Source organism: Xenopus laevis, chromosome 6S (genome assembly GCF_017654675.1).
Source record: "Xenopus laevis strain J_2021 chromosome 6S, Xenopus_laevis_v10.1, whole genome shotgun sequence".
NCBI classification, from domain to species: domain Eukaryota; kingdom Metazoa; phylum Chordata; class Amphibia; order Anura; family Pipidae; genus Xenopus; species Xenopus laevis.
Window position 1 is genome coordinate 104,944,628 of NC_054382.1, and position 26,107 is coordinate 104,970,734.

The 26,107-nt window shown below is 37.3% G+C and overlaps 1 protein-coding gene across 1 annotated transcript in view; it reads right to left on the reverse strand.

Annotated features, from left to right (window-relative positions):
• LOC100126651 (uncharacterized) overlaps positions 1-26,107 on the reverse strand; it is a 52,132-nt gene that overhangs the window by 6,714 nt on the left and 19,311 nt on the right. The window contains 7 exon segments of the mRNA NM_001110751.1: positions 854-944; positions 3,245-3,355; positions 7,404-7,508; positions 10,484-10,585; positions 11,752-11,866; positions 15,681-15,805; positions 19,995-20,070. Of these exon segments, the coding sequence (NP_001104221.1) occupies positions 854-944; positions 3,245-3,355; positions 7,404-7,508; positions 10,484-10,585; positions 11,752-11,866; positions 15,681-15,805; positions 19,995-20,070 (725 nt within the window).

The following is a 26,107-nucleotide window of genomic DNA, read 5'->3' on the forward strand; positions in this document are numbered from 1 at the left end:
CGTTATACAGAAAGCTTCAAATTATTGATTGGCTGTCTTCCCTTTTCTCTGTAATAATAAGACAGTACCTTGTACTCGATCCAAACTAAAATATAATTAATCCTTATTGGAAGTAAAACCAGCCTACTGGGTTTATTTAATGTTTACATTATTCTCTGGTAGACTTAGGTATGAAGATTCAAATTACAGTATCCATTATCTGGAAAACCCCAAGTCCAGAGCATTCTCCATCCCATATTACAGAGGAGCAGACAATTTCCTATGTTTTTAGCCATATTGCTATTTAACTGTTCATTTAGCATTGTAGATTTTAATATTGGCGATAGGCTTGCAACTATTTTTTTATGCAACAGAATGCTTCATTTCATGCCTTATGCCTTATGCCTGGGCTTGGCTTGTAAGCTGACGTTTTCCTGGGCAGGTTTCAGATGTATCCTATAAGAATTTCTGGCCAATACAGTAGTTGAGACATAACCAATGGAGTGAGCAATTTAATTCCCTCTCTCAGCAAATACCTGCTGCCCAAAAAAATGGTGACATTAGTAGAGTCTGGGTGCAGTTATTTTTTATTACAAGGGTCCTTGCATTCCCTTATTCGGGATGGCAATTGGTTTCACATTACACCAATGGTTAAGGGGTGAGGAGAAGGGGGTCTATCGAATCTCTTCCCTGGTCACATATTGTCTCCTTTCACATCCTTGTAGTTACTCATAGATACAGGCAGCTGGTAGTTATGAGTCTCTCTGAGTGTTGCATGAAGCTAAAAGTTACCATTAAACAGGGGTTGTGCAGAGATCTTTTATGCTGTGCCCTCTTATATCCCCCCCCTAACAGAGAGAAGTCTTGCACTTACCGCTCCAATGCACCTTCCAGTTACGATTAGCATCAACCCCATAGCATTGATGTCTTGTGTTTTTAGACCTAGTTTTCCTCCAAAAGCGATCCTGTTTACAAAAGGAAATGTACAACAATAAATCTAAAGTACAACAAACATATTCTAGTCAGTCACATTAGCATTATATTATAACACACAACATGCAGCACACAGAAAATGTATATAAAGCAAGGGTTTTCCTCTTGAACTACTGCATGAAATGCTACTGAGATTGTGCAACTGCAAATCAGTGCAATAGTTTGGTTGTGCAAGGTACACAACAACAAATGCACAAAAATTGTTCTTATTTGGAAAGGTTATAGAAGTCATCATTGTGAGGTTGTATGCTAAAATGGCCAGTGGCATATACATACATGACCCTGAGTTGTGCCCGGGTACAGTGCAGTTGTTTGTGTTTCTCCCCACATATCTCATTTTGAAAACCGAAAGAGGGGCATATAAGTAGTTAAGCCACTGTGATGGAATTGTTGACATTGGGAAAATGCCTAAGCCCAATATTGTGCACCACCAAGAATTGCAGGGCAGTCTTCACTCGTGCCCAGCATCTGCCAGACACCAGCATCTTAGCAGTCTAAGTGACAGTTAACATCTAAAAATACAATGTATCTTTACATTTGCTTCACCTTAATGTGACAACTTTATAAAAATGTGTGATTTTTTTAGACAGTTGTGTAACAAGAGGCCTTGAGCCATTGTGCCAGACTTGGGCCTGCATTGTTGTTGCTCCTGATCTCCGTAACCACAGTCTACAGTTTTACTTATTTTACCCCCTATATTCCCTTATGTCACTACTTGTTCAGGTGTGATGTTGTGCTGGCCCCTTTAGGGCTAGTCCACACGGGGAGATAGCGACGCGTTTGCGGTCGCGGCGACAAAGCGCCGCGACAGTCGCCGCGACCGGCGCAGGCGACAGTTTTGTATGGGCGCCTATGTAAAAACGCCCGTGCTAACCACACGAGGCGATGCGCTTTTCAACAGTCGCCTGAAAATGCCTCGCCAGGCTTTTTCAGGCGACTGTTGAAAAGCGCATCGCCTCGTGTGGTTAGCACGGGCGTTTTTACATAGGCGCCCATACAAAACTGTCGCCTGCGCCGGTCGCGGCGACTGTCGCGGCGCTTTGTCGCCGCGACCGCAAACGCGTCGCTATCTCCCCGTGTGGACTAGCCCTTAGCCTGTATTGCTTTTATCTTCTTTGTTTAACAATCTTATTCTGTTTTTTTTTCTTTCTAAGGGGCCTTTTATGTCCCAGAGTTCATTTGTGTATGGAACCTCTGCACCTCCTGTAGTTGTACCTCTATTAGCATTATAAAAAAACATGAATAAGTTTTATATGTACAAATCTGTCCATTTAGCAGGTTTTAGAATTAATGAGACATGGAGGCATCGGCTCCAAGTGTATTTACTTGCTATTATGTCAATGGCAATTAAATTAATAAGAGATTATTTAGCTGCACACAATACATATGCAACACTGCAGCCATTAATTAACACAAATGGCTTCAGGGGCTATAAACACACCGTGTATTTTCTCAGTAGCGGCACGGGTGATTAAAGGCAGACAGAACCATTCTCTTTCAATTAACTTTGAGGTAAAAAAACATTGTTGAGAAGACACTCAAGGAACGATTATACATTATATATTGTGGTCTGGGGGAAATAAATAAGAGACATTTTATAACAAATAGAGGTTAGATGAACCTGCGGCGGGATATTATTATAATATATATATGGTCGACAGACTTTGGGCAGGTATCACAGGATATTTAGAACATACTGTATATTAGGGGAGTTGAATTCATATTCAGGTTTGTTGAAAATCTTAAGCTTTAAAAAGCACAAAAAAGTGACTTTTCGGACATTGTCACGCTAAAAGGAAACTCAGGCAACCAGTCGGAGGTGCCGAATATAGCTTCAAAAGACCCAGCATGCGGCGTTCACCTCTGACATGTGTGATGTTGGATGCATGTAGTTTGTAGCTGCGATGCTTCTATAACTTAAATTATATTCAGCGCCTCCGACTGGCCGTTTCCACTCGCGACGCATCTGATATCATCGCCCCATGGAGTTTCGCCCTATGACATTGCTTATCAATTACTGTAATTCTAGTTGAGTAATTTAAAAATTCAGTATGGATCGAAATCCATTGATAGGGATCTATTTCCTTCCTCTAAAATATTGCATTGATTTTGTGACCTTTCCACAAATCCAGCCTGGATATCATGTATTGGACTCCCAAACTTCTGGCCAGTAGATTGGGAATAATAATAATGTATATGTACAGTACACCATCAATTACAAAATAGGGCAATGAAAAATAAATATCATTTGTAAATCAAACAAGTCACTTACACTATGCCAGCTGAAATCATATCCATCCACGTTGAACACAGGCATTACATAAATGTAAAGGAGATTGAGGATTTTTTTCATAGCAGGATCAGTGTTGTATGAATTAATTGCCTGCAAAATAAATATAATTATAAGATGAACACTATGCATATTATAAAAATATACTTATATATATGGGTTAGTTTGCCATAATGTAATGTATATAAACATATACAGTACAGTCCAAATACAAGTTAAATGCTCCATTGAAAGAAGCCAACTAGTGTTAGAATGTATACAGTATGTCCATATTTATTTCTTTATTTTACATTTAAATTGGTTTAATAAAAATAATTGCACTCTTCTTCTTGGCAGCTAACTGTTTCTCATACTTATCGGTATTAGGTCAATTAGTCCAGTCTGTAGTGAATGTAAGACTAGAAGATTGGGCTTTTTCCTTCAGGCAAATTACATCATTATGTAGGCACGCTTTTGTGTACACACTGATTTCACTGCAACCACACAAGGCAATGGTACAATACACAGTTAACTATAAAAATGTGGGCACCCCTTGTGAGATTACATATTTGGTTAATTTTGTAAATAAAAATTAGAAACAGGTAATCAGAGTCCTGGAGTCAGAGTCGGAAGCAATTTTGGGGAGCTGAAGTGGGAGTTGCCAAAAATGTACCAACTACAATTCCTAATAAATTTAAATTGTAATGAAAAAAATACATATTACATTGTCCTATTCCACAGATAATAGTCATATTAAAGTACTTCTCTGCTATAAGTATAAAGCCCAGTGCATAGTGTGATGTCAAGCTGAGCTATTATACTTTAGGTTTATGGAATGTTTCTTTAATAAATAAAATAAAGAGCCACAACGGCATAGTCTAAGTTATAGATTTAGAACCAAGCTTGAACAGTATCCTCATTCATGTTGGCAGTGACAGGCATGGATGGCCAATAGGATAGTGCGTCAGCTTCGTAGCCAGTAGTTGTTTGGTTTGTTCCTAAAAGCAGACACCGTGTTCATATAGTTTTTAAACTGCTGAGCTTTGGCAGTGATGAAAAGTCTTGTATATTGTCCTCTTTTAATCAACATGGCACATGTATAATATAATAATATATTCAAAGCAGAGGAGTCTGAGTGGAGGTACCATAAACCAAGGAGTCTGAGGAGTAATGCAAGTTTGTTAATAAAAAGAACATATTTGGAAATGTTAATATACAGTTACATTTTATTTCACAAACTTTAAAACAAAGAAACAAAGAAAATAGTCATTGTGTCATGTACAAAACTTGTCCAGTAATAAACACTGTTTTTCAAGGACCCTGACACTAATTACCTCATTAGCCGTTAATAACCATTAAGAGTTGTCACCAATTGAAGTGGTTAATAACATCTCTGACCCCTTAAACTTTTGGCTGTAACTCGCACACCTTTAGGGCCCCCCGCCAGTCCGCGCCACTGAAATGCGGGCCTAAAATACGTGTACGGGGGGGGCGGCTGCATGTCACGCACCAGGGCCCGCCCACCTCTAGTTACGTTACTGGACAACCCTCAGCATCAGAAAATTAAGCTAATTGATTCCTACAAAGGAGGAGAAAGCTATTAAATATTGTAAAATGGTTCCAGCTTGCAGTTTCCACTGTGTAATGTCATCAAGGTATAGCAGTTAGAGGAATTGTGAAAGTCAAAGCAAGATCCAAAAATCTCTTAGGCTGGCAAGAAAGGCTGCAAAGAAGCTGCAGAAAGGTTTGGCTGAGATAGCAGCGGTGTTGCAGCATTCCATAGTGCTGCGTTGCTTGCACAAACATGATCTGCACAGAAAAGTCATCAGGAGGAATCTTTACCTGCACCCTCATCGCAAAGGTATGCTACACAAGCTAGAAGCCCTTTGGAAAAGTTCTGTGGACTGATTTAGTAAAAAATTAACTCTTTGGCCAAAACGATCAATGAATTGTTTGGAGAAAAAATGAGCAGCATTTAATGGATTCCACTAAATATCAGTAAATTCTGAATGCCAATGTGGAACAAGAGGCTGAAGCTAAAAGGGGAAAGTGGCTCCTACAACAAGATGATGATCCTAAACAGACCTAAAAAGCCATCATGATCTCCTTGAAGAAAAGCAAGCTGAATGTTTTGTATATTATACATGTGTTTAGTCCTCTGACTTAAACATTATTTTAAATGTATGAATTTTATTAGCATTTAATTGAATACAGAAGTCGCTACAATGTCCAAACTTATAGAACTGTTTTCATTGCTCTTATGCTTTAAAGTAACATTTGGCAGTATGCTGTTTAACACACTGACTGCAGTAGTTGTGTACTACTTACGAAACAAACCAAAAATGTAATGGCTAGTCAAGGGGGGGTCCAAACATTTGCAATCAACAAATTTCTAAATTTTGCAGTGTAATGTGTTTTTTGCTTTGTATATTTTTGTTGTCATGGTTATTTCTGATACTTCTGTTTTGGAAGCTCTTACATCAGCTCCCAAGGAGAAACTTAATCTAAAGGCCAGCCAATTCCAACCTTGCACTCGAGTATTGATTTCCTCACAGTCCATGATCTGCACTAATCAGCAAGGCTGAAGTCAGAGGCTCAAAACATAAGAGAAAATAAATACCTTCCCTATTTGGGTTAAGCATTCAATTGACAAACCGGAGGATAAAAACCGTATCAAATTGTAACTGTTGGTAAGTATTTTGGATAAAAAAGTACAAAAATAGCATGACTAGCTTAAAGGGATTCTGTCATGATTTTTATGGTATAGTTTCTATTACTAAATTACACAATTCTGTCATCTCAGGTCATTGTGCCTGATACTTTCAAAAAGAGCCAGCACTTCATAATGGGACTGCTTTCAGACAGGCTATTATTCCTCCTACTCAATATAACTAAAGGAATCGCAACTTGGGTTAGCTGGACTTGGATTTTTACTATTGAGTGCTATTCTCATATCTACCACTAGGAGAATTTTTAGCAATGCAGGTGTCAGGGAGCTGTTATCCTGTTACCTTCTCAATATTCTGTTAACAGGCCCGGATTTGTGGAAAGGCCACCTAGGTCGGCAATATTTTAAGGGGGCCTCATGCTGTCCAACCACACCCACATTGGTTCAAAAACACTGGGGATGTGCTGGATAAAAATTTGCACGAATAAAGGGGCGACAAACGGCATTGGGCCTAGGTGCGCCCACTATGTAAATACGGCCCTGTCTGTTAATAGGCTACTGGAGGCAGGAGGGGGGTAGTAAATAATGACTGAAGTTTATCAGAGCATATGTCACAGGGCTGAGGGCACCTAAGAAACTACGTCAGATTTCAAAATTAAATATAAAAAAAAAATCAGTTTTGGAAGATGGATTTCAGTGCAGAGTTCTAGTGGAGGAGTGAACTTAACTGATGCATTTTCTAAAAAGCATGTTTTCCCATGACATAATTCTTTTAAAGTATTGGTTACATTTTCAATTGCTCATTAAAGTAAGAAAACACATTGGTCAAAGGAGATCTAGGGAGCTGCCATAGAAAAGGATACAACTGAATGGATGTTTTCAGACCCCTACCACCAGACCCAAATTTATGCTTTGTGGTGCACCCCTAGGGCAGAGGGTCCTGCGGCTTTTTCTCTCACCTGTCAGAGCACCCCAAGTGCAAGTTTTCAGAGCCAAAGCACTAGGAATTAGGCAAATCAAATCTCCTGCATGTCCCCAGTGCTTCTGAAAAGATTAGGGTGTGCTGGGAATCATGCTGTAATCGAAAGCTTGCCGTCGTAGGCCCCGGCCATTGTGGCATTCCCATAAATCCAGGCCTGCCTTTCACAAATAAATTTAATGGAAGAGGAACTTTATATTTCCCTATTCAGCACTCTCTGTTCCCCTAAAAGTGGATGGACCTCAGTACAGCAGTACCAGTTTACCAGGAGAGTTCCCCCTTGCATACAGTAGATCTGGAAAGTGTCTGGATGGCTAGTGTGAGACAGAGTAAGCTATGGGGATATAAATATTAAAATATCACATAGGTCACAAGGAATTTGTAAGTAATTGGGTAACCTTGATAAGGAGACATTGAAGAAGGATGTCCAATTTCGGAGATAATCCTGGGGGAAGGGAAGATGCAGAATGGAATAAAATTCACACAATTCCAGTATAAAATTAAATACGCAATACCTCTTTAACAAACCACTGACAAAATGCTGGTCCAATCCATTCTCGTGCGTGCATACCACAGTCCATCCAGACAGCTTTCTTATAAGAATTTGTATCTTTCCCCAACTGCAAAATCAAATGAAAAAATAAAGAAAAAAATCCCAACACTACGGCTCAGCTACTTTATATGCAACAGCAAAATTCTAAAAATCAAATTCATTATTCTGCAGAATGGATAACGAGCCTAAAGCTCTGGGGAAGACAAAATCTACCGTAATATTCATATGTCAGGAAAGATCAGTTCACCTTCTACAAAATAATTTTGGATAAAAAGGGTCCAAAGTCTTTCGTTTAAGCTTACAGATCGTTAAGAAACACATGATTTTAGGGGAAAATTTTACTTCATTCCAGGTAGGGTCTATTGTATTCTTAGAAAACTATGGGGTCATATGTCACTGAATGGACAGGAAAGTCCATTCTAGAATATATGCATTTATACTAGTATTTGACAGTTGCCAACAGGGGCACAATTAAAATTGAATATACATATAGTTGAGATATCAACTGATTTAATCATACTGCTGTCAGTGGCTCTCATCCTTATATGACAGCTTGTATACTGCCTAATATCCCCTCACAGAACAGAAAGAAAAGCAGCGAGGGTACAATGGTTATCCTCTTGGGCACTTATGTCATGAAACAAGGCGAGAATCTTCCTTCAGGCAACATATTAGTAGGAATAGCATAAAAAATATGTTCACAGGTTCAAAATGAAACAGAATAAATCTCACTTCATTAGAAATTCTTGTTATCCTCACCTGGGTCTGAGAAGGCTAGAAAGGGAAGGAGTGCAGGCAGATTGGCCTAATGTATACCTAATTTCCAGAGAAAGCCACATTGTCTATATCTAACATTGCATCAGACAATGTAGAACCCTGATGTTACAGTTCTCGGGGAACCATAGTAAACAGGTTGCGTAGTTCTGGGCAAATAAGTGATCTTTGGAAACTTAAGAAAATGATGCAATTTGCGAAGAAAGCTTTTTCGTATCCTACTGATAAAGTGTGACCTGCATTGGCATGTTTATCATGGATACAGGTGCATAGCTGTAGAACCAGGTTTTGCCCATAATGGTGCCCTACGTACACATAGCAGTAGATTTGTCAGCATAGTTGAAGAAAAAAGCAGTGTGAAGGTGCAGAGTCACAGTTATACTTGTATGGAATGAAGTATAAAGGTGATAGGAAAAATTGTTATATATAAAATTAGACCAGCTATTAGTTTGGTGCAATCACAAAATCATATCCAGGCACAACGAAAACACAGCTACTAAGCACATGCAGTGCACATTCTGAGACCCGGCCTATTAAATTTGTAACTGACTTATATAATAATTATTTGTTAACTAATTAAACATACTAAACAATGGAATTCTGCCATATGGAAATAGGGCACATATTAGTTTGGTTACTTGGAATGACCCCCCTCTTGGAATTATATCTGTCCTTTAGCTTTTTTAGCATTTTTACTTTTGCTGCACCTTCAAGGAAAAGCAACTATCAAAATGCCCTAAATTACCGATTTTCAAATAAAGGCATGGAAACATTGCTCGGTGACAAGCAGGTATTGATTATGGAACCAAAGCAAGCACTGCATGGTTCTTGTGTGTCTTTGGCAGTGTCTGCCATTGTTTTGTATGAGATGGGGTGACTAGTGATGTGCGAATTTCTCTACTCGCGAAATTCGTGATACGGCAAAAAAAATTTCAGTAAAATCTGAAAGTTCCACGAAAAAATCGTGAAATTCTGACATTTTCACAAAAAATCTTGAAAATCTGACATTTTAATGAAAAAATCTTTAAAATCTGACATTATTACGAAAGAGCCAGCACTTCAAAATAGGACTACTTTCAGATGAGCTATTGTTTCTCCTACTCAATGTAACTGGAGGAGCCTCAGTGGGACTTGAATTTTTCACTATTGAGTGATATTTACGTATCTACACTCAACAATGCTGGTGTCAGGGAGCTGTTATTTGGTAACCTTACCATTGTTAAGTCGATAGGCTGTGGGGGGGGAGCAGGGGGTGATATCACTCCCACTGATGTTTATCACAGCACAAGTGACATTATTGAGGGCACCTGGGAAACTAACTACATGTTAATGTAAATTTAATCTAAATTAAATTTTAAAAAAAATCTATTTGCTCTTTTGAAAAATGGATTTAGTGCATAATTCTGCTGGAACAGCACTAACAGTACTGCAACTAATGCATTAAAAAAACAAGTTTTCCCGTGATAGAATCACTTTAATGCCTTTAGATTGCATGCTTATGTGAATACGAAATCTTTGTTAATTTATTTTAAATATCTTCTTGTAAATATTTAATACTGTAATATATTCATAGAGCATTACATAACTCTAAGTTATCAATTACATTCCATTTAGCTCGTAGCATGCTTATTAAAGTTGCCCAAATATATAAATATATAGAAATTTTTGCATAGTAAAATGCAAAACCTGTAAAACTGAAATATGTTTTCTAGCATTTTAGTTGTCCTTCAATTTTTACCAATAATTGGTTAACACTATCTCTCAGCAAGCTTTAAGCTTCACGCTATTGATGTTAGACTTATGGGTCAGTGATTCCCTGGTTGAAATCTATTAAGGCATCTAAAAAGGAAAGACTTCCTAACTTTGAAAATATTTATTTCTTCTTTCAGGAAAAGCAAAAACACATTTTATCTTTCACCAAGGCCAACTTGTAAGTCTGTGTTTTATAAGCTGTATTTGATCTAAATTGCTCACGGAAGTTCCTTGATAAGATGAACATACGGGCTACTGAGTAACTCAAAATATTTAAACAAAAAAGAAGGTAACATTTCAGATAAAGGGCCAGATTTTATTTGATGAGACAACTTTATTTCATGGTGTATCACATGAAAATTCCTTTAAAGTCTATGGGGAAATCTAGAATTTAATCTAAAATGGAATCGAGTGGGTTTTATCGAAATAAATTTCAGGATAGTCCAGAATAAATGCAAATCTTGGCACCATCAACTTTGTTAATTGCAAGATCTACTCAGGGGATGATTCATTTACCTTAAGCACATATAATGATCTGCCCTCATAAGACTTTCCAATGGTAAATAAAGAAACAAGATCATGATGGGTTTTGTTCATATAAAACATCCATGACTCGATCTAAGAGACAAAAGAAAAAGTCCAAAAAATTAAATTGTTTTAAAGTAATAAAAATATAATGCAGTGTTGCCCTGTACTAGTTAAACTGCTTTGTTTGCTTCAGAAACACTACTATTTATATAAATAAGCTGCTGTGTAGCAATGGGGGCAGCCATTCAAAGGAGAAAGGTTATACAACAGATACACTCTGTAGAATATAACGGTGTTATCTGTTATCCACTATTTAACCTGTGTCATTTAGCCTTTTTTCAATTTCCGCCATTGCTACTCAGCAGCTTGTTTATATGAACTATAGAAGTGTTTCTGAAGCTACATTTGTAGCCTTACAGAGCATTTTTTTTAGATGGCGTTAGTGACCCAGATTTCAAAGCTGGAAAGTGTTAGAAATAGAAGGCAAATTATTCAAAAACTATAAAAAAATAAATAATGAAGATCAATTGAAAAGTTGTTTAGAATTGGCCATTTTATAACAGACCAAAAGTTAACTTTAAAGGAGAAGGAAAGCTAGCAAAGCAGTTTATTGCCAATAGATTAGCCACAATAGTGCAAGCTATAACCATACCGGAGTAAACAGCTCTAGAAGCTCTCTCTGTTTGTTTAGGATAGCAGCAGCCATATTAGCTTGGTGTGACATCACTTCCTGCCTGAGTCTCTCCCTGCTCACTCATAGCTCTGGGCTCAGATTACAGCAGGGAGGGGAGGAGCAAACTGAGCATGCTCAAGCCCTGCCCTGGAGGTTTATGCTGAAAACAGGAAGTCTGATACAGAAGACCATGTGTTCACAACAGATATATATAAATACCAGGAGGAGTACACCCTAAACTTGTTTAGCAACTTGCCTGGGTGCTGGTAAATAAGGTTAATAAAGTAACATAGTACCGCACTCAACGGGAATACACCAACTGTGCTCTTTCTCAAGGATAACAAAAGAGGAAAGTTGGTGTTCGAAACATCAGATTTTTTCAATAAATCTTGATTTTTTTCACATGTATTCCCATTGAGTTTGGTACTATGTTACTTTATATATATATATATATATATATATATATATATATATATATATATATATATATATTACAGCACATATTTGTATTATAATTCCGTGAATCTGTCCCTGGCAGTTGTTCTGTGGATAAGTGCAAGACTCCATGTAAATCACTTCTTACCTCATGCAAAGGATGGTATTCATTGTAATCATATCTGGACAATGACCTACGTTTTCTTCTTGGTCTGAATACCTGCTGTGCCTCAAGCATCAATTGCACATTATTTACGAGGATCCTAAAGAATACAGAGTAGATGAGAATCAGCTACAAATAACAGTTTCATGCACAAATATCAATGTATGAATATTTATCTTTAAACAACGCAGACAACAGCCTGTTAATCAAAACTGATAGGAAATCCCTAGAACTATAAACACGGGGGCAGTATGACAAGGGATATGAATGACCAGCAGCCAAAATAAGTGATTGGGTGAGAAAAAATAAGTTTTCCTGCATATTGTGGTTTTGGTACTCTTATACAGTATAAAAGGGAGAGTCTGTATGGTATCATTCATGTTAAAAGGATGTCAAATGCTTGATCCAGGGAATGTTTCTGATTGGGGTCAGGAAGATTTTTTTCTTCCTTGAGGCATAATTGGCACTGGCTTCAGCTTGTTTTTTTTTTTTTTTGCCTTTCTCTGGATCAAAAAAATTGATATATGATAATGTATTTTAAGTTTTATTTGTCACAGCAGTGATAGGACCTTGCCAGAGTAGTGCACAGGTAAGTTTAGAAGATGGAGAAACGAGGTCCTCTCTTCTGACTGCATGGTAGGTGAATTGATACAGAATCTACTACTGCTTGTCCAATGTGACAGACTCTTGGATTTCCTATCATTGAGACACTGCAGACTCAGGACAGACAGCAGAGCTGCTGAACTTCTCTCACGGTGGGAGATGCAGCTCCTTCTGGTAGAAGATTTGGGGGCTATCCTCTCTGTAGGTAGAGGCAGTCTAATACTCAGTGGTGGATGTAATGACATAGTGTTGACTAACCCTATATCTGTCTATAAAAGAAGCAAATAATTTGGGGACCTATTGGAAGGGAAATCAGATTGCATATGTACAATGCACAATATATGGGATCTTAAAACTATGGTTAGAGACCAGGGGGTATATTTATCAAAGAGTGAAGTTAATAGTGAAGTTCCGCCACTAGAGTGAAATTCCGCCACTTCCCATTAATTTCGATGGGGTTTTTAAAAGCGCATTTATCAAAGGGTGAAATTTCACTTTCACCCGTTGATAAATACTCCTTTCAAAATCCCATAGAAACGAATGGAGAGCTGCGGAATTTCACTCTAGTGGCGGAACTTCACTCTTTGATAAATTTACCCCCATGTGCCTGTAGTGAAACGTGGGGGAGATCAAGAGGTCAGGTAGTTATAATGGGAATGTTACTGGATTATTAGCAATTTGCAAACTTTGATTCCAAGGGGATTATTTACTGCATATTCTCTATCTAGTTTCTTAGGAAGAATATAATGGGCATAAGAGGGTGAAATATCGCAATGAAAGAAGAAGTAAATGATTTTATCTTGAATTGTGAAACTTTACTTGCATTGTTGTACTTTTGAGAAAGAGACTTTGCACAGTTCCGAAACCTCAAGCAAAGAAATTTAAAATGCCATTCACCTGTGTCCTGATTAAAAAAATTCTTCCAATTTTAACTAACTTTCCTTTTCTATGTATTAATAAAACACTATTTTGTATGTTATTTTAACCACCCGTTTATGCAAACTTAGTTAAAATAACATACAAAATAGTGCCATTTTTATGTTAGTGTTTAAATGTACATATTTTAGTAACATCAAGGAATGGTGCTCCAAATTCCAGAAAGGCACCTTATTCAGGAAATCCCAGATCCTAACCATTCCAGATAAAATGTCTCATACCATGATGTATTCAATCAAGTATTCAGTGCTATGTTCTACTGCCCCCCTTTTTTCCTCTTATATCTCTGTCCCATATATTTAACTGAAAGTTCAATAAAAATCTATAATACAAAAAAAAAAGATCTCCCATACCATTAATGTACAATGTTTAATTTTCCCTATTACCAATAAACCCAATTAACTTTTGCATGCCTTCATTAGCAGCTTTATCCAGACATGGCAGGTGATTTACCACTAAGTGCGAATTAATGAGGAGAGGCTCTTGTTTAGTTCACTAGAGAGAAGGCAGGGTGTTTTCTCCAATAAAAAGGGCCCTGGATCTACTTCTGCTTTCTTCTATTCAGTTGAGCTGGAAATGTCTGATGGAACCATTACTGGCTCTTTTTAGCCAAATACAGGAAATAATAATAGCCTGCCCTTGTCAAGAATTAGCCCGTTAATGGAAGTTGGCAGGGGCAGTTTCTGGCTGTAACACACCTGTGGACAAAATGCTCTGTTCTTTGCATTGGATGCCTCTGATTGCTCATTACACACTGTTTTGCTCAAATGTGCTAGAAATCTATGTAGGTTTGAGCTGGACAGTAATATATAACATTTCAACAAATCAAAAACATTGGATGTGTAAGTGTATGGCTTATGTACAGACTTTTCAATATATCAGTTTGTCTTCAATTATTGTCAACAACTGGAATCGACAAAAACATGGACAGGCAACATTTTGGAAGCTAAAATTAGGCAAGTGCGGCATAACTGGCAGTGACATGAAGTGACTGATAATAATCTGTTTCTACTATTTGTATTAAGAAAGTATTAAGTTCTGGTCACAAATCACTAGAAAATTTCCCAGTGTGACTTTCAGCAAAGGTGAACTGGTAATTAAGAATCATTGATGCAATGTGACTGCCAAAGAGGGAATTCAGGAAAGGGATAGAGAAAGGGATGGAGGGGGACATAAATTCACTTATGACTCTTTTAAGATTCAGAATTGCTAATTAAAACAAACCACAATTCAACTACCTCTGAACTATGTGTTATGAGCGTTTTCATTTAAAGGAATTTGACTTTATGCTTTTGTTGTAATCAGCAACATCGTGGGCAGTCGACTGGTCACTCCAAAGGATGCCAATGAAGGGTCAAAGAAAAGTTTCTGTTTGAAAAACCATCTCCATCCGCCCTAAGCAGTTTGTGTCCCAAGCATACTTAAGGTGGCCATAGCTGTAAGGATTTTTAAAAGATCTTTTCGTTATCATAAGACCCAGCTTATCTTGAAACCATTGTTTAAATGTGCAATTTGTCCATGAACGAAAAAGACTATTTCAAGCACTATAGTCTAGTTGAAGTTAGGAAAACTGTGGGTAGCTGCCTGCTTGGCCCTGCAAACAATTGGACAATGGATAAATTCGGTGACCACTAACCTCACAAAAATTTGATGGATTTGTCAGATCGAATTAAAAGCGGACGTTAAGGAGAGAAAAATCTTACTGTCTATGGTGAGCTTTGATCATGGGCCCATCAGCCTTAATTAGCCCTTGTACTTGGGACATGAAATGCATAGGGCGGATGGAGATGGTGATTGTTTTCAATACAACTTTGAATAAAGAATTTCACTTTTATATTTCTGTGACCCTTTGTGAAATCTTCTGAAGTGCCCAACTGCCCATGCTATTGATGATTACGGGGCAGGTTCACCCAGACCCCTTTTTCACTCAGTGAGTGTGTTTACGTCTTGATCCTTTGTGAGCTACCTTTCTCTATTAGATTTATATTTGTGCTTTTGTTGCTTAAGAACTGTACGGGTATTAGGAAACAGATTACACACCTTAGAAACTATATCTTTTCTTTTAAATAGTCGTAGTAAAAATGTCTCTAGAGAAGATAGAGAGCTGTAGAAAACAGAAGGACGGGAGAACTGAAATCAGAATTTAGGGGAATTATGGCAGATTTCAGGAAAAATAGGGGAATGATGGAACAGAAAAAAAACAGGCTGAAAAAGAATGGAAGAACTGGAGTGGAAAAGAGAGTGCATAGGGGAATTTCATGAGTCACTTTCGAAGAGGCAACTGGTATAATACTGGTGTGAATCCAGAACAGCAGAAGGAAGGAGCTGTATAGGAGATAATTCCCACCTTAGTCTCACAAAATGCTATATCTTACTTGTGCTGGATTTTTGCTTTTGTCAAGTAGGTTAGCAAGACCTGTGAGCTGTTTCCAGAAGTGTGCACATCAGTTACTGTGTCTTTTCCTATGTGGCGTATACTGCTGGGCTGCCAGAGGTCCACCTGTAGAGCCAGACATAACAATACATTCTCCAGACACAGCAGAAGATGCAAGTCTCAACATGGATAGAACATTTTGCAGTAGGGGATGTATCCACATACATCTCTAAAACACCATTGATATATGTTTAAAAAGCATAACATCCAAATATCTAACTGTACATTGCAAATGTAGCTTTAAAGGTAAACCATCCCTTTAAAATGCAGGAAAAGTCAAATTTACAGAAGAAAACATGGATTTTTAGGGAAATGGGGTGAAGTTATGACTAAATATGGGAAAACATACATAAAATCTGGAAATTCAAAATAAGGGTATGTAAAATCATGCTTTACGCTTTATATATAATGCAGGTCCTGATATTGTGTTGCTTCTGCAGACACCATCTAGTTGCACTACTATGTATATGCCCATCATACTGCATCTTAGCTCAAGCAGGCTTACAACCCCCCATAGACTGGCCATAGACTTTATCTGTTTCCTTAATTGCCAGAAACTATTGGAGTATTGTCTAACACAGTATGTGTGGGATTTTAGACTTCATAGCTGCTAAGCTAGAAGAGAAATAGCTTGTCACTGGTGCTTCAAAAATGAATATTGTAAAATCCACTTCTTTCAGCTTAATGATGTGTTGAGAAGACCTCAGCAGAGCGTAGAGATCTAGGACAGAGGCAGGGGGTAATTAAGGCCAATAGGTAGCTCAGTACATGTGAGTGATGGACAGGAAATACATTTTGTACTGAGAGTAGAATTAATTAGAAACCAAGAGAAGACAGATTCTATCAACAGGAAGCAGATACTGAACAAAGGAATAATATTATGATCTTTGCAACACCATAGGTATCTGCTGAAGTATGGAGATCTGAGTTGTGCAAACCTGGCATGAAACACATTGTGCCAGTAATGAGACAAGGGTACGTATTTGATTTTCCCGGAGAGAGTCAGAAATTGGGCAAATAATATAAAATGACATGTTTTCTCAAAGCCCTACAGGAGTCCCCCTTGAGTATCACTAAACTGAGACACGAGAATGCCATGAAAAATATCATCAACCAACCAATGCAAAGTTCATATTGTCAAAGGAAGTAGATCTTGGCTGGACCGCTACATCCACACACACTTTCACATATAACTACCCATAACCATCCATAATAATTCACTTCTCTACTTAACCCAGCAGTAAGGGTGGTACCGGCCAGGGCAGTAATTATAGGTAGGCAGAAGAGGCACATGCCTAGGATGCAAGGGTGTGGGGTACTGGGCATGTACCTCTTCTGCCTGCACTCCCCTAGTTTAGGACATGCAGGATCTCAAGTGCTGGCTGTTTTAACAGTTCCCTGGTCTCTTCTGGGGCACCAATGTGACTAGGCCTGGAGCTGGTCTGCCACTGTTTTATTGCCTCAGGTTGTATTCACCTTTTTCATGATTATGCTCTTTACTAGAAATCTCAAGATGGCAGCAAGGTGGCTCATGGGGTAGCACTTCTGCCTTGCAGTGTTGGGGTTCTGAGCTCAATTCCGACTTGGGCACTATTTACAGGTAATTTGTGTGTTCCCCCTGTGTGAGCATGAATTTTTACCAGCCCCCCCTTGTTTCTTTCCATGCTCCAAAAACATAGTGACAGTTTCATTGGCTCCTAATAAAACTGACCCTACTTTATGCAAATATGATAGGGACCTTAGGCTCTAAGCTCCACTGGGGCAAATACTGATGTGAATGTAATTCTAAGCAAATGTAATTCTAAGAAGCTTTTTGTTCTCTGTGTTATTCTCTTGTAGTACTGAGATAATGAAGCTGAAGCCAAGTAGAGGAGAACTGGTTGTTTTAAGTCAGTACCAGGGAACAGAAATGCATAAACACATACTTCTTTCAATTGCAATTACAAATAGCTTTAAAACCACAGAAAATGCATAATTAATGTAGACTGGAAAGTTGCTTAGAATTACATTTTCTTTCATTATGCTTGAGTGGAGATCCCTGTTGAGGACTGACTTAAGAGCTAATCCTTTCCTTTAACTTCATTATTATTTAACGAAAACAATATTTGGATTTTATTTTACTAAGAACACACACACATTTCAAATACAAAATGGTTACAATCCTTTATGAAAAATGATAAAAGAAGATCTGAGCAAATATCCATCACAATAATAAAATTAATTCTTGTATTTTTTTTGTATATCATAAAGGTAATGGCTGTATTACTGAGGATAGCTCTTAATAACCCAAAGTGGCTATAGCGTATGGTTTCAGATTTTAAGTAGAAGGGAAATGAGTCTTCTTACTTATGATCAGAGAAATGTCGCCTTTCTTTAAGGAGGTTACTGATCAGCTATAATTGGACTTTCCAGCTACAGAAGCAGCTTAATAGCAGAAGAACAGCTTCCCAACAAAGCATGTGATGGTTCTGCTCCTTTGAAGGCATCCTACTGAGAAGGACTTGGCCAAGGGGCACAAAGATAATGATGTAAATTTATACTTTGGTAATGATGTAACAAAGTGAAACAATGCTGGGATAATGATGTGAACAATTTTTTTGCCAGAAACTCGTAGCATTAAAAGAACCCAGAAGAAGAACTTTAGTGGTTACATCCCTTTCCAAAGTATTGGTGTTATACACCTCTATGGTATTAATACTCTGTTGGCTTGTGTTTATTTTCTTAACCATAATCAATCTAACCGATAATTACTCTTTCAGTTTGTGTGCAAAATACTAGGTCATATGCTATTTATTTTACTTACTTTATTTACTCTAGCACAAAAAGTAGGAAATAAAGATGATTCTATGAGCAGACTCAAGCTCTTATCACTCCCGATGCCAGATATTGGGCTGAAGAAAACACTTTGATGGAGCATTGGGAAGAATAGGAGAGGGCCAGACTAGTAAAATGAGTTATAAAAAGTAGCATTTGTAGACTTAAAGAGCATTTGTTTTTAGATGGGGTTGGTGAACCCCATTTGAAAGCTGGAAAGATTCAGAAGAAGAAGACAAATCATTATAAAGCTATGAATATATACAGTAAATAGTGAAGACCAATTGAAAAGCTGCTTCGAAGTGGACATTTTTATAACATTCTAAAAGTTGCAAAAGCCGCCTCTTTAATTCTGAAATGAGTATTATCATTTGCACTGACAACTTTTGTCATTGCCTTCTTTAGATTTTTTTACAGGACCTCGCTCTGTAGAATGAACAAAGATTAAAGATATTGCTCACCGAGGCTGTTATAATCTGCTACTCTATAGATGATGAGTAAGTTGTGATGCAAAAGTTAAATGTCTAAACCAAAAACTCTATTGTTGAACTGTTTATTCACTTTTCGTCACAACACCATTTAAAAAAAACCTGCTTGATCAGCTATCCAAGGCTTGCCTCGTTAGGACTCATTATCGATCTGTTAACAGACAAGGCAGAGTGTCCCCTCGAGCAATACCATCATTCATTAACGAGGGGAAACCTTTAAACAGGGAACACAGCCATACATTAGATTGCAGTGCACTTTTTGTTATCTGTCTAATGCTTTCCAGGCTGTTTTAATTCAGGTTTCCTTGAGAATGACAATGTAGGAGATGATGCGGAAGATAACAGTGCAAATAACCAGATGCATTTTTCTGAAGAAACCCAATGTAATAAGAATCAGTCTTAACAAAACGATGTTTTGTACTTATTAGGGGATTATTTACTAAAGTCCGAATGCAAAAATCACAAAAAAATCATGATTTTTTTTTTTATAAAATCAGTTAATTAAAAATTACGAATTTTTCTGAATTTATTAAACCCTGAGGATGGAAAAGTCAGAGTGTGAAAATCTGGCATCTCAGACCTGTCGAAGTTGCATATAAGTCAATGGGAAAAGTCCCAATGATTTTTTGAAATGCGCTGGGTTTTGTGCAATACCCTGAAGTTTTGGGGCAAAAATCAGAGTTTTCGTGTGAAAAATCTTGAAAATCGGATAAAAAATCCAAACAAATCTTGAAAAATCTGATTTTTTTCTCGCAAACCAAATTTTAAGGAAAATGTAATAATAAATTAGTGCAAAAAACCCAAGCGGATTTGATCGGAGTTTGTAGCAGAAAATATTGAGATAAATTCGGACTTTGATAAATAACCCCCTTAGTGTGCAGCCCAGTAAGGTACAAGTCCCAGCTGAATGGAATAGCACAGACGTTTTCAATATTCTCCCTTAAAAACCTTACCTGTAGCTGCTGATACATATTCTTTAACTCGTTAGCTTCTTTTTCATTCTTTGGAAAAACCCGTATTACTTTATCTCTGTTGAAAAGTTTGGGAAAACAATAATAAAATAGATTAAACATCAACAGAAAAGTTTCCCATTTTTTTGAGGCTTGAACATTAGGACATTCAGTCCTTATCTGAGCATATAGATAAGCCAATATATTCCAGAACATATTCTGTGTATTTGATACCAAATCTGCTTTTATTAAAGCTACACAAAGTAGAGGAAGAATTCCCTTAAGCAGAACCAAGTTACTAAAATGTTTTTTACTTGTCGATATGTTTAAAATTGAGAATATAAGGACATCCCAATGTGTGATTGTCAAGAACACTGGCATTACAATATAGGTATGGGATCTGTTATCGGGAAATCTGTTATCCAGAAAGCTCTGAATTACAGAAAGGCCGTCTCCCATAGACTTTTATCCAACTAATCCAAATTCTTAAAAACGATTTGCTTTTTTTCTGTAAAAATAAAACAGTACCTTGTACTTGATCCAAACTAATTATATATTAGTATATATATTATATTATATATTATATTATATATTAGTACTTAATCCTTATTGGAAGCAAAACCAGCCTATTGGGCTTATTTTTATATTTGTATCTATGTTTAAGTTATTTTCTAATAATTTAAAGCACAGAGATCCAAATTACAGAAAGATCCATTATCCAGAATACCCCAGGTCCCAAGCATTCTGGATAACAGGTCCCATACCTGTATTGCAAATAAGCTATTGGCAACTCAATTTTATGTAAGTTTGTTGATATTTCTCTTACTACTGAAAACTAGAGGAAAATAGTTGGTTTCAGGATTTTATTTATAGCTTCACGAATGTGTTTGGGAAATCAGCTTACAGGCTTACAGTTCAGAATTGCTGATGTAAAACAGTGATTGTCGTTAAGAATGTCTTTCCTCTTGATGCCACAATCAGCCTCAAGTTGTTTCAGATGAACCGAATTCCTAATATGATATACCTGTAGCTGATATGAAGTTGAAAACATTGTTTGATTGTGATCAGATGATCTGAATAAAGGCACAGATTGATTTTCATATGACATAGCTAAGGTTTATAAGAATTCTTCACTGCTATCAGTAATGTAAGTCATCTGAATTCTGTGGGTGGCTACAGCAGGTAACCCGAAGGAAATAGATTGCCTCCTCATTAATTATGGGTTATTTTGCTGAGCTGTTGTTTGGCCAAAGGGAAATTAGGGTCATGCACTGGATTAATATCACTACCTGCCATGCATTGCTAGTATAATATGAAAGCCCATGCCAAAGCATCTTTGAGTGCTAATCCTGGATACCGGGTCACCTGTAGTGGTAGCGAATAGCAAGTTATCTGCAGTGGGGTATGGGACCTGTTATTCAGAATGTTTGGGGGTTTTCAAGATCAGGGATAGTTTCAGTTTTAAAAATCATTAAAATATTAAATAAACCCAATAAGATTGTTTGCTTCCAAAAAAGATCCACCCCTAACCACACTAGATACATGGTGGGTATCTGCCCAGCAATTAGAGAGATAAGGAAGTGTAGGGATTTAAAGCCATAAGGACATACTAAATCTGTGGGTCCCTACATACACCTGGGGGCACATTTACTAAGGGTCGAATATTGAGGGTTAATAAACCCTCGAAGTAAAATCCTACGAATATCGAATTTGAAGGATTTACCGCAAATCCTACGATCGAAGGAAAAATCGTTCGATCCTTCCATCAAAAAAACCTCAGAAAACTGATGGGGAAGGTCCCCATAGGCTAACATTGTACCTCGGTAGGTTTAAACTGCCGAAGTATGTAGTCGACGTTTTTAAAGAGACAGTACTTCAACTATTGAATAGTCGAACAATTTTTACTTCGAATCGTTTGAATCGAAGTCGTAGTTAAAGGTCGAAGTAGCCTATTCGATGGTCGAAGTACCCAAACAAAAACTTCGAAATTCTACGTTTTTTTACTTCGAATCCTTCACTCGAGCTTAGTAAATGTACCCCCGGGTATTGAGCATACATTGATGCTACAGTTCTGCACAACATGCCTAAATATTTGGATTTTATGGCTATTATTATTTTTTATAATGCGAGACAGGTATGATATATATCAGAACATGTATTAAGATTGATAAAATAAAATCTTTCCGAAATAAAAACAGCTTAAAAAAATCGAATGTAGTAGCTGAATAATATAATGGACGTAACTGAGCTTGTAAAATGGTTAATTTTTCAGCAGGGAAATGAATTAGATCCCCCTTGTTAAGAAGCCGCTTATAATATTCCTCAGTGTTGGGATGGTTTTAATTGCATGGCAATGTCTAATGATGCCCACCTTGTACAGGTATTGGAGTCAGAAACTCATTATCCAGAAACCTCTGAATTATGGGAAAGTCATCTCCCATAGAGTCTGTTTCAATTGAAATTGTAAAAAATTATTTTGCCCCCCCTTAATAATAAATTAGTACCTTGCACTTAATTCCGACTAAGATATCATTGATCTATATTGAAGGGAAAACCATCCTATTGGGTTTATTTAATGTTTAAATGATTTTTTAATAGGCTTAACGTATGGAGATACAAATTATAGATACACCAATTGTCTGGTAAACCCCAGGTCCTGAGCATTCTGGATAACAGGTCCCAGTTCTGTTCTATCTTCACTTAATAGCTATCTTTCAATACAGTTACCTGCCTTTTTGTTTTTTTGTCTATCTGTGCCCCTGAGGAAGACCCTTAAGGTCAAAACGCGTTCGGCTCACTGTTATATTATTTAATATTTTTTGTATAATTTTTGTATTTTTCTTTTCCTTTTTGTAATAAATTTTCTACTATTTTTTCAAATTGGGTGTGCTATCCATTACTCTGAGTACCTTACATATTTTAGTCTGGATCAGTAATAGTACCGGTATGGGACCTGTTATCCAGAATGCTCAGGACCTGGAGTTTTCCATATAACTGATCTTGGTAATTTGGATATTCATACCTTAAAGTGATACTGACACTAAAAAAATACTTTTTAAAATATGAATGTACATGTAGGGGCACATTTACTTAGCTCGAGTGAAGGATTAGAATAAAAAATACTTCGAATTTCAAAGTATTTTTTTGGCTACTTCGACCATCGAATTTGCTACTTCGACTTTGAATCGAAAGATTCAAACTAAAAATCGTTTCGACTATTCAACCATTCGATACTTCGACCACCTACTTCTCCACCTAAAACCTACCGAGCACCAATGTTAGCCTATGGGGAAAGTCCCCATAGGCTTTCCTACCAATTTGTGATCGAAGGAAAATCGTTCGATCGATGGATTAAAATCCTTCGAATCGTTTGACTCGAAGGATTTAATCGCTCGATTGAACGATTTTTCCTTCGATCGTTCGATCGCAGGAATTGCGGTAAATCCTTCGACTTTGATATTCAAAGTCGAAGGATTTAACTTCGATGGTCGAATATCGAGGGTTAATTAACCCTCGATATTCGACCAATAGTAAATGTGCCCCTAAAAGTTGCCTATAGGTCATGTTGATCGTTTTTTGCTGAGAGGTTTGTTTATCTAAGTTATTGTTAGTTTCTAAACCTGACTGTATTGCCAACCTGACTGTCCCATCTCAGCCTGTCAGTTAAAGTTTCTAATGCTAATGGACTCCTGCTGCACAAATATGGCAGCCCCCTCATAAAGGAACATGGGGCATCAGGCAGGTAATGTAAAAGCATTGTGCAAATACTTTATGGCAAAATAAGTAGCTTTCAAAGGCAATATTATGACAGATGTAAAAAAAAGGGTTTGATTTCTGGTGTCAGTATGTCTTTAAGTCTACTAGAAAATCATGTAAAATTTTAATAAACCCAATAGGCTGGTTTTGCTTCCAATGAGGATTAATTATATCTTAGTTGGATCAATTACAAGCTACTGTTTTATTACTACAGAGAAAAAGAAAATCATTTTTAGAAATTTGAATTATTTGGATAAAATTAAGTCTATGGGGTACATTTACTAAAGGGCGAAGCGACTAACGTTAGCAAAAATTCGCTAGCGAAAGAGATAGGCTCTAGCCGTACTTCGCTCCTTTACGCCTGGCGAAGTTGCGCTCTGGCAAATGGACGTAACTATGCAAATTCACTAAGACTTGCCTTTGCCACCTTAGGCCAGGCGAAGTGCAATAGAGTAGATAGGACTTCCTCAAAAAATAGTTGAAAAAAGTCCCAAAAAACGCTGGCGACTTTTAATTTTTCAGGGTGATATGCTGCAAAAGATTGTAAATTTTTTCTGGGGTACCCGGATTCCCCCCTACATTTCCTAACATATGGCACATAAACTATACACTGTGCACGTGTAGGGCAATATAACAACTCTATTTTGTTTTATTAAGGTTTCCCGGTCTTGTGTAATGTAATGTATTGGCTGCAACATATACGTCCATTGAACTTTAACTTCCCGCCATATGCAAGTTAGCCAACGCTAGCGCAACTTCGCTCCGCTAGCAATACTTTGCCAGCGTTTGGTGTCCTGGACGCAACTTTGGATTTTAGTGAATTAGCGTTGTCCTGGCGAAGCGTTTCGATATGAGCAAAGCTGTCGCTGGCCAATTTTCGGAGGTTAGTAAATTTGCCCCTATGGGAGATGGCCTCTTCGTAATTCTGAGCTTTCTGGATAAGGGGCTTCCGGATAAAGGATCCCATGCCTGTAGTAATAAGATGCTAGAATAAAATTGTTTTACATTCCCATGTAATTTTGTCTATAGTACAATATAGTAATATCACGCTGAGTGCAAGTTAGCAAGTCAGAATATGTTTTAGTATTCAAACAAAGTGAGTGTCAGGAGTGAGGGATGGATTATGTAACGTGATTGTTATCAGAGACTCTAAATGAATTCTCTCTCCGCTCTCCCTACATATTATCTCTGCCCGAGTGTTGACGTTGCTGCCAGCTTCAATAGGAGAAGTGCAAACTTGTTCCACTTCTCTAAAGCCTGCGTACTGCCTCCCTAATCAGTGTCCCTGAGTAAGGTCAGGCGATTTAGAAAGAACACATACATTATCTGTACCAGCTAGAGCAGAAAAATGTATCCTCGAGCATCTGAAGGTTATAAATGGCAGTTGTAATGTGGCAAATATGCAGCAAGGGCTGACAATTAAAATAGAATATTTTATAGAAGGATATGAAACTTTACTGAGTTATATATACTGCACTGCAGCTTTACATTAAAGGCCACATTCACCCCTCATGCTTCTCTGCATTCAAAGCTGAGGATAAACTAAAAATGAGCTTTTATGTAAAATAAATACAGGTATGGACCCTGTTATCCAGAATACTCGGGACCTGGGATTTTCCGGAAAAGGTGTCTTTCCGCAATGGGGATCACCATTCATTAAATCTACTTAAAAACCATTTAAGTATTAATTAAACCCAAAAGGATCATTTTGCCTCTAATAAGGAATAATTACCGGTATATATTAGTTGGGTTCAAGTAGAATATACTGTTTTATTATTAAAGAGAAAAGGGAAATAATTTTTAAAAAATTAAATTAAATTATTTAATTAAAATTGAGTCTATAAGAGTTCAAGTTCCACAACCTCCAACTGTGCTTATTAATACTACATTTGTAACCTTATTGAGCAATAGTTGTCTGGCTGCTGGAGTCAGTGACCCCGTTTTGAAAGATGGAAAGAAGGAGAACAGGAATAAGAAAAGTAATGAAAAACCTATAAAAAAAAATGAAAAAGATCAGTGTAAAAGTTTCAAGAAATAGATAATTATATAACATAATAAAAGGTTACTTAAAGGTGAATCACACCTTTTATCTGTGATGAATGATACCCCTTTAGTTAAAATGTTGCATGGGCCTCCCACGTGATCCATTTGTTGGTTTGAGGGCTTGGAAGAGCCAACTACTTTGGTGGTCAAATGCATGGATCTCGACATGTATGGCCAATCTTTAGATATCCATAAGTGATATTTCTGCTGATCTCATATTATTGGTTCATCAAACTGACTTGGCCCACCAGTTGGTTATCCAGATCGCGTCCACAAAGGGTGACATTGAACCAGAATAAATTAATCAATCGTACAGT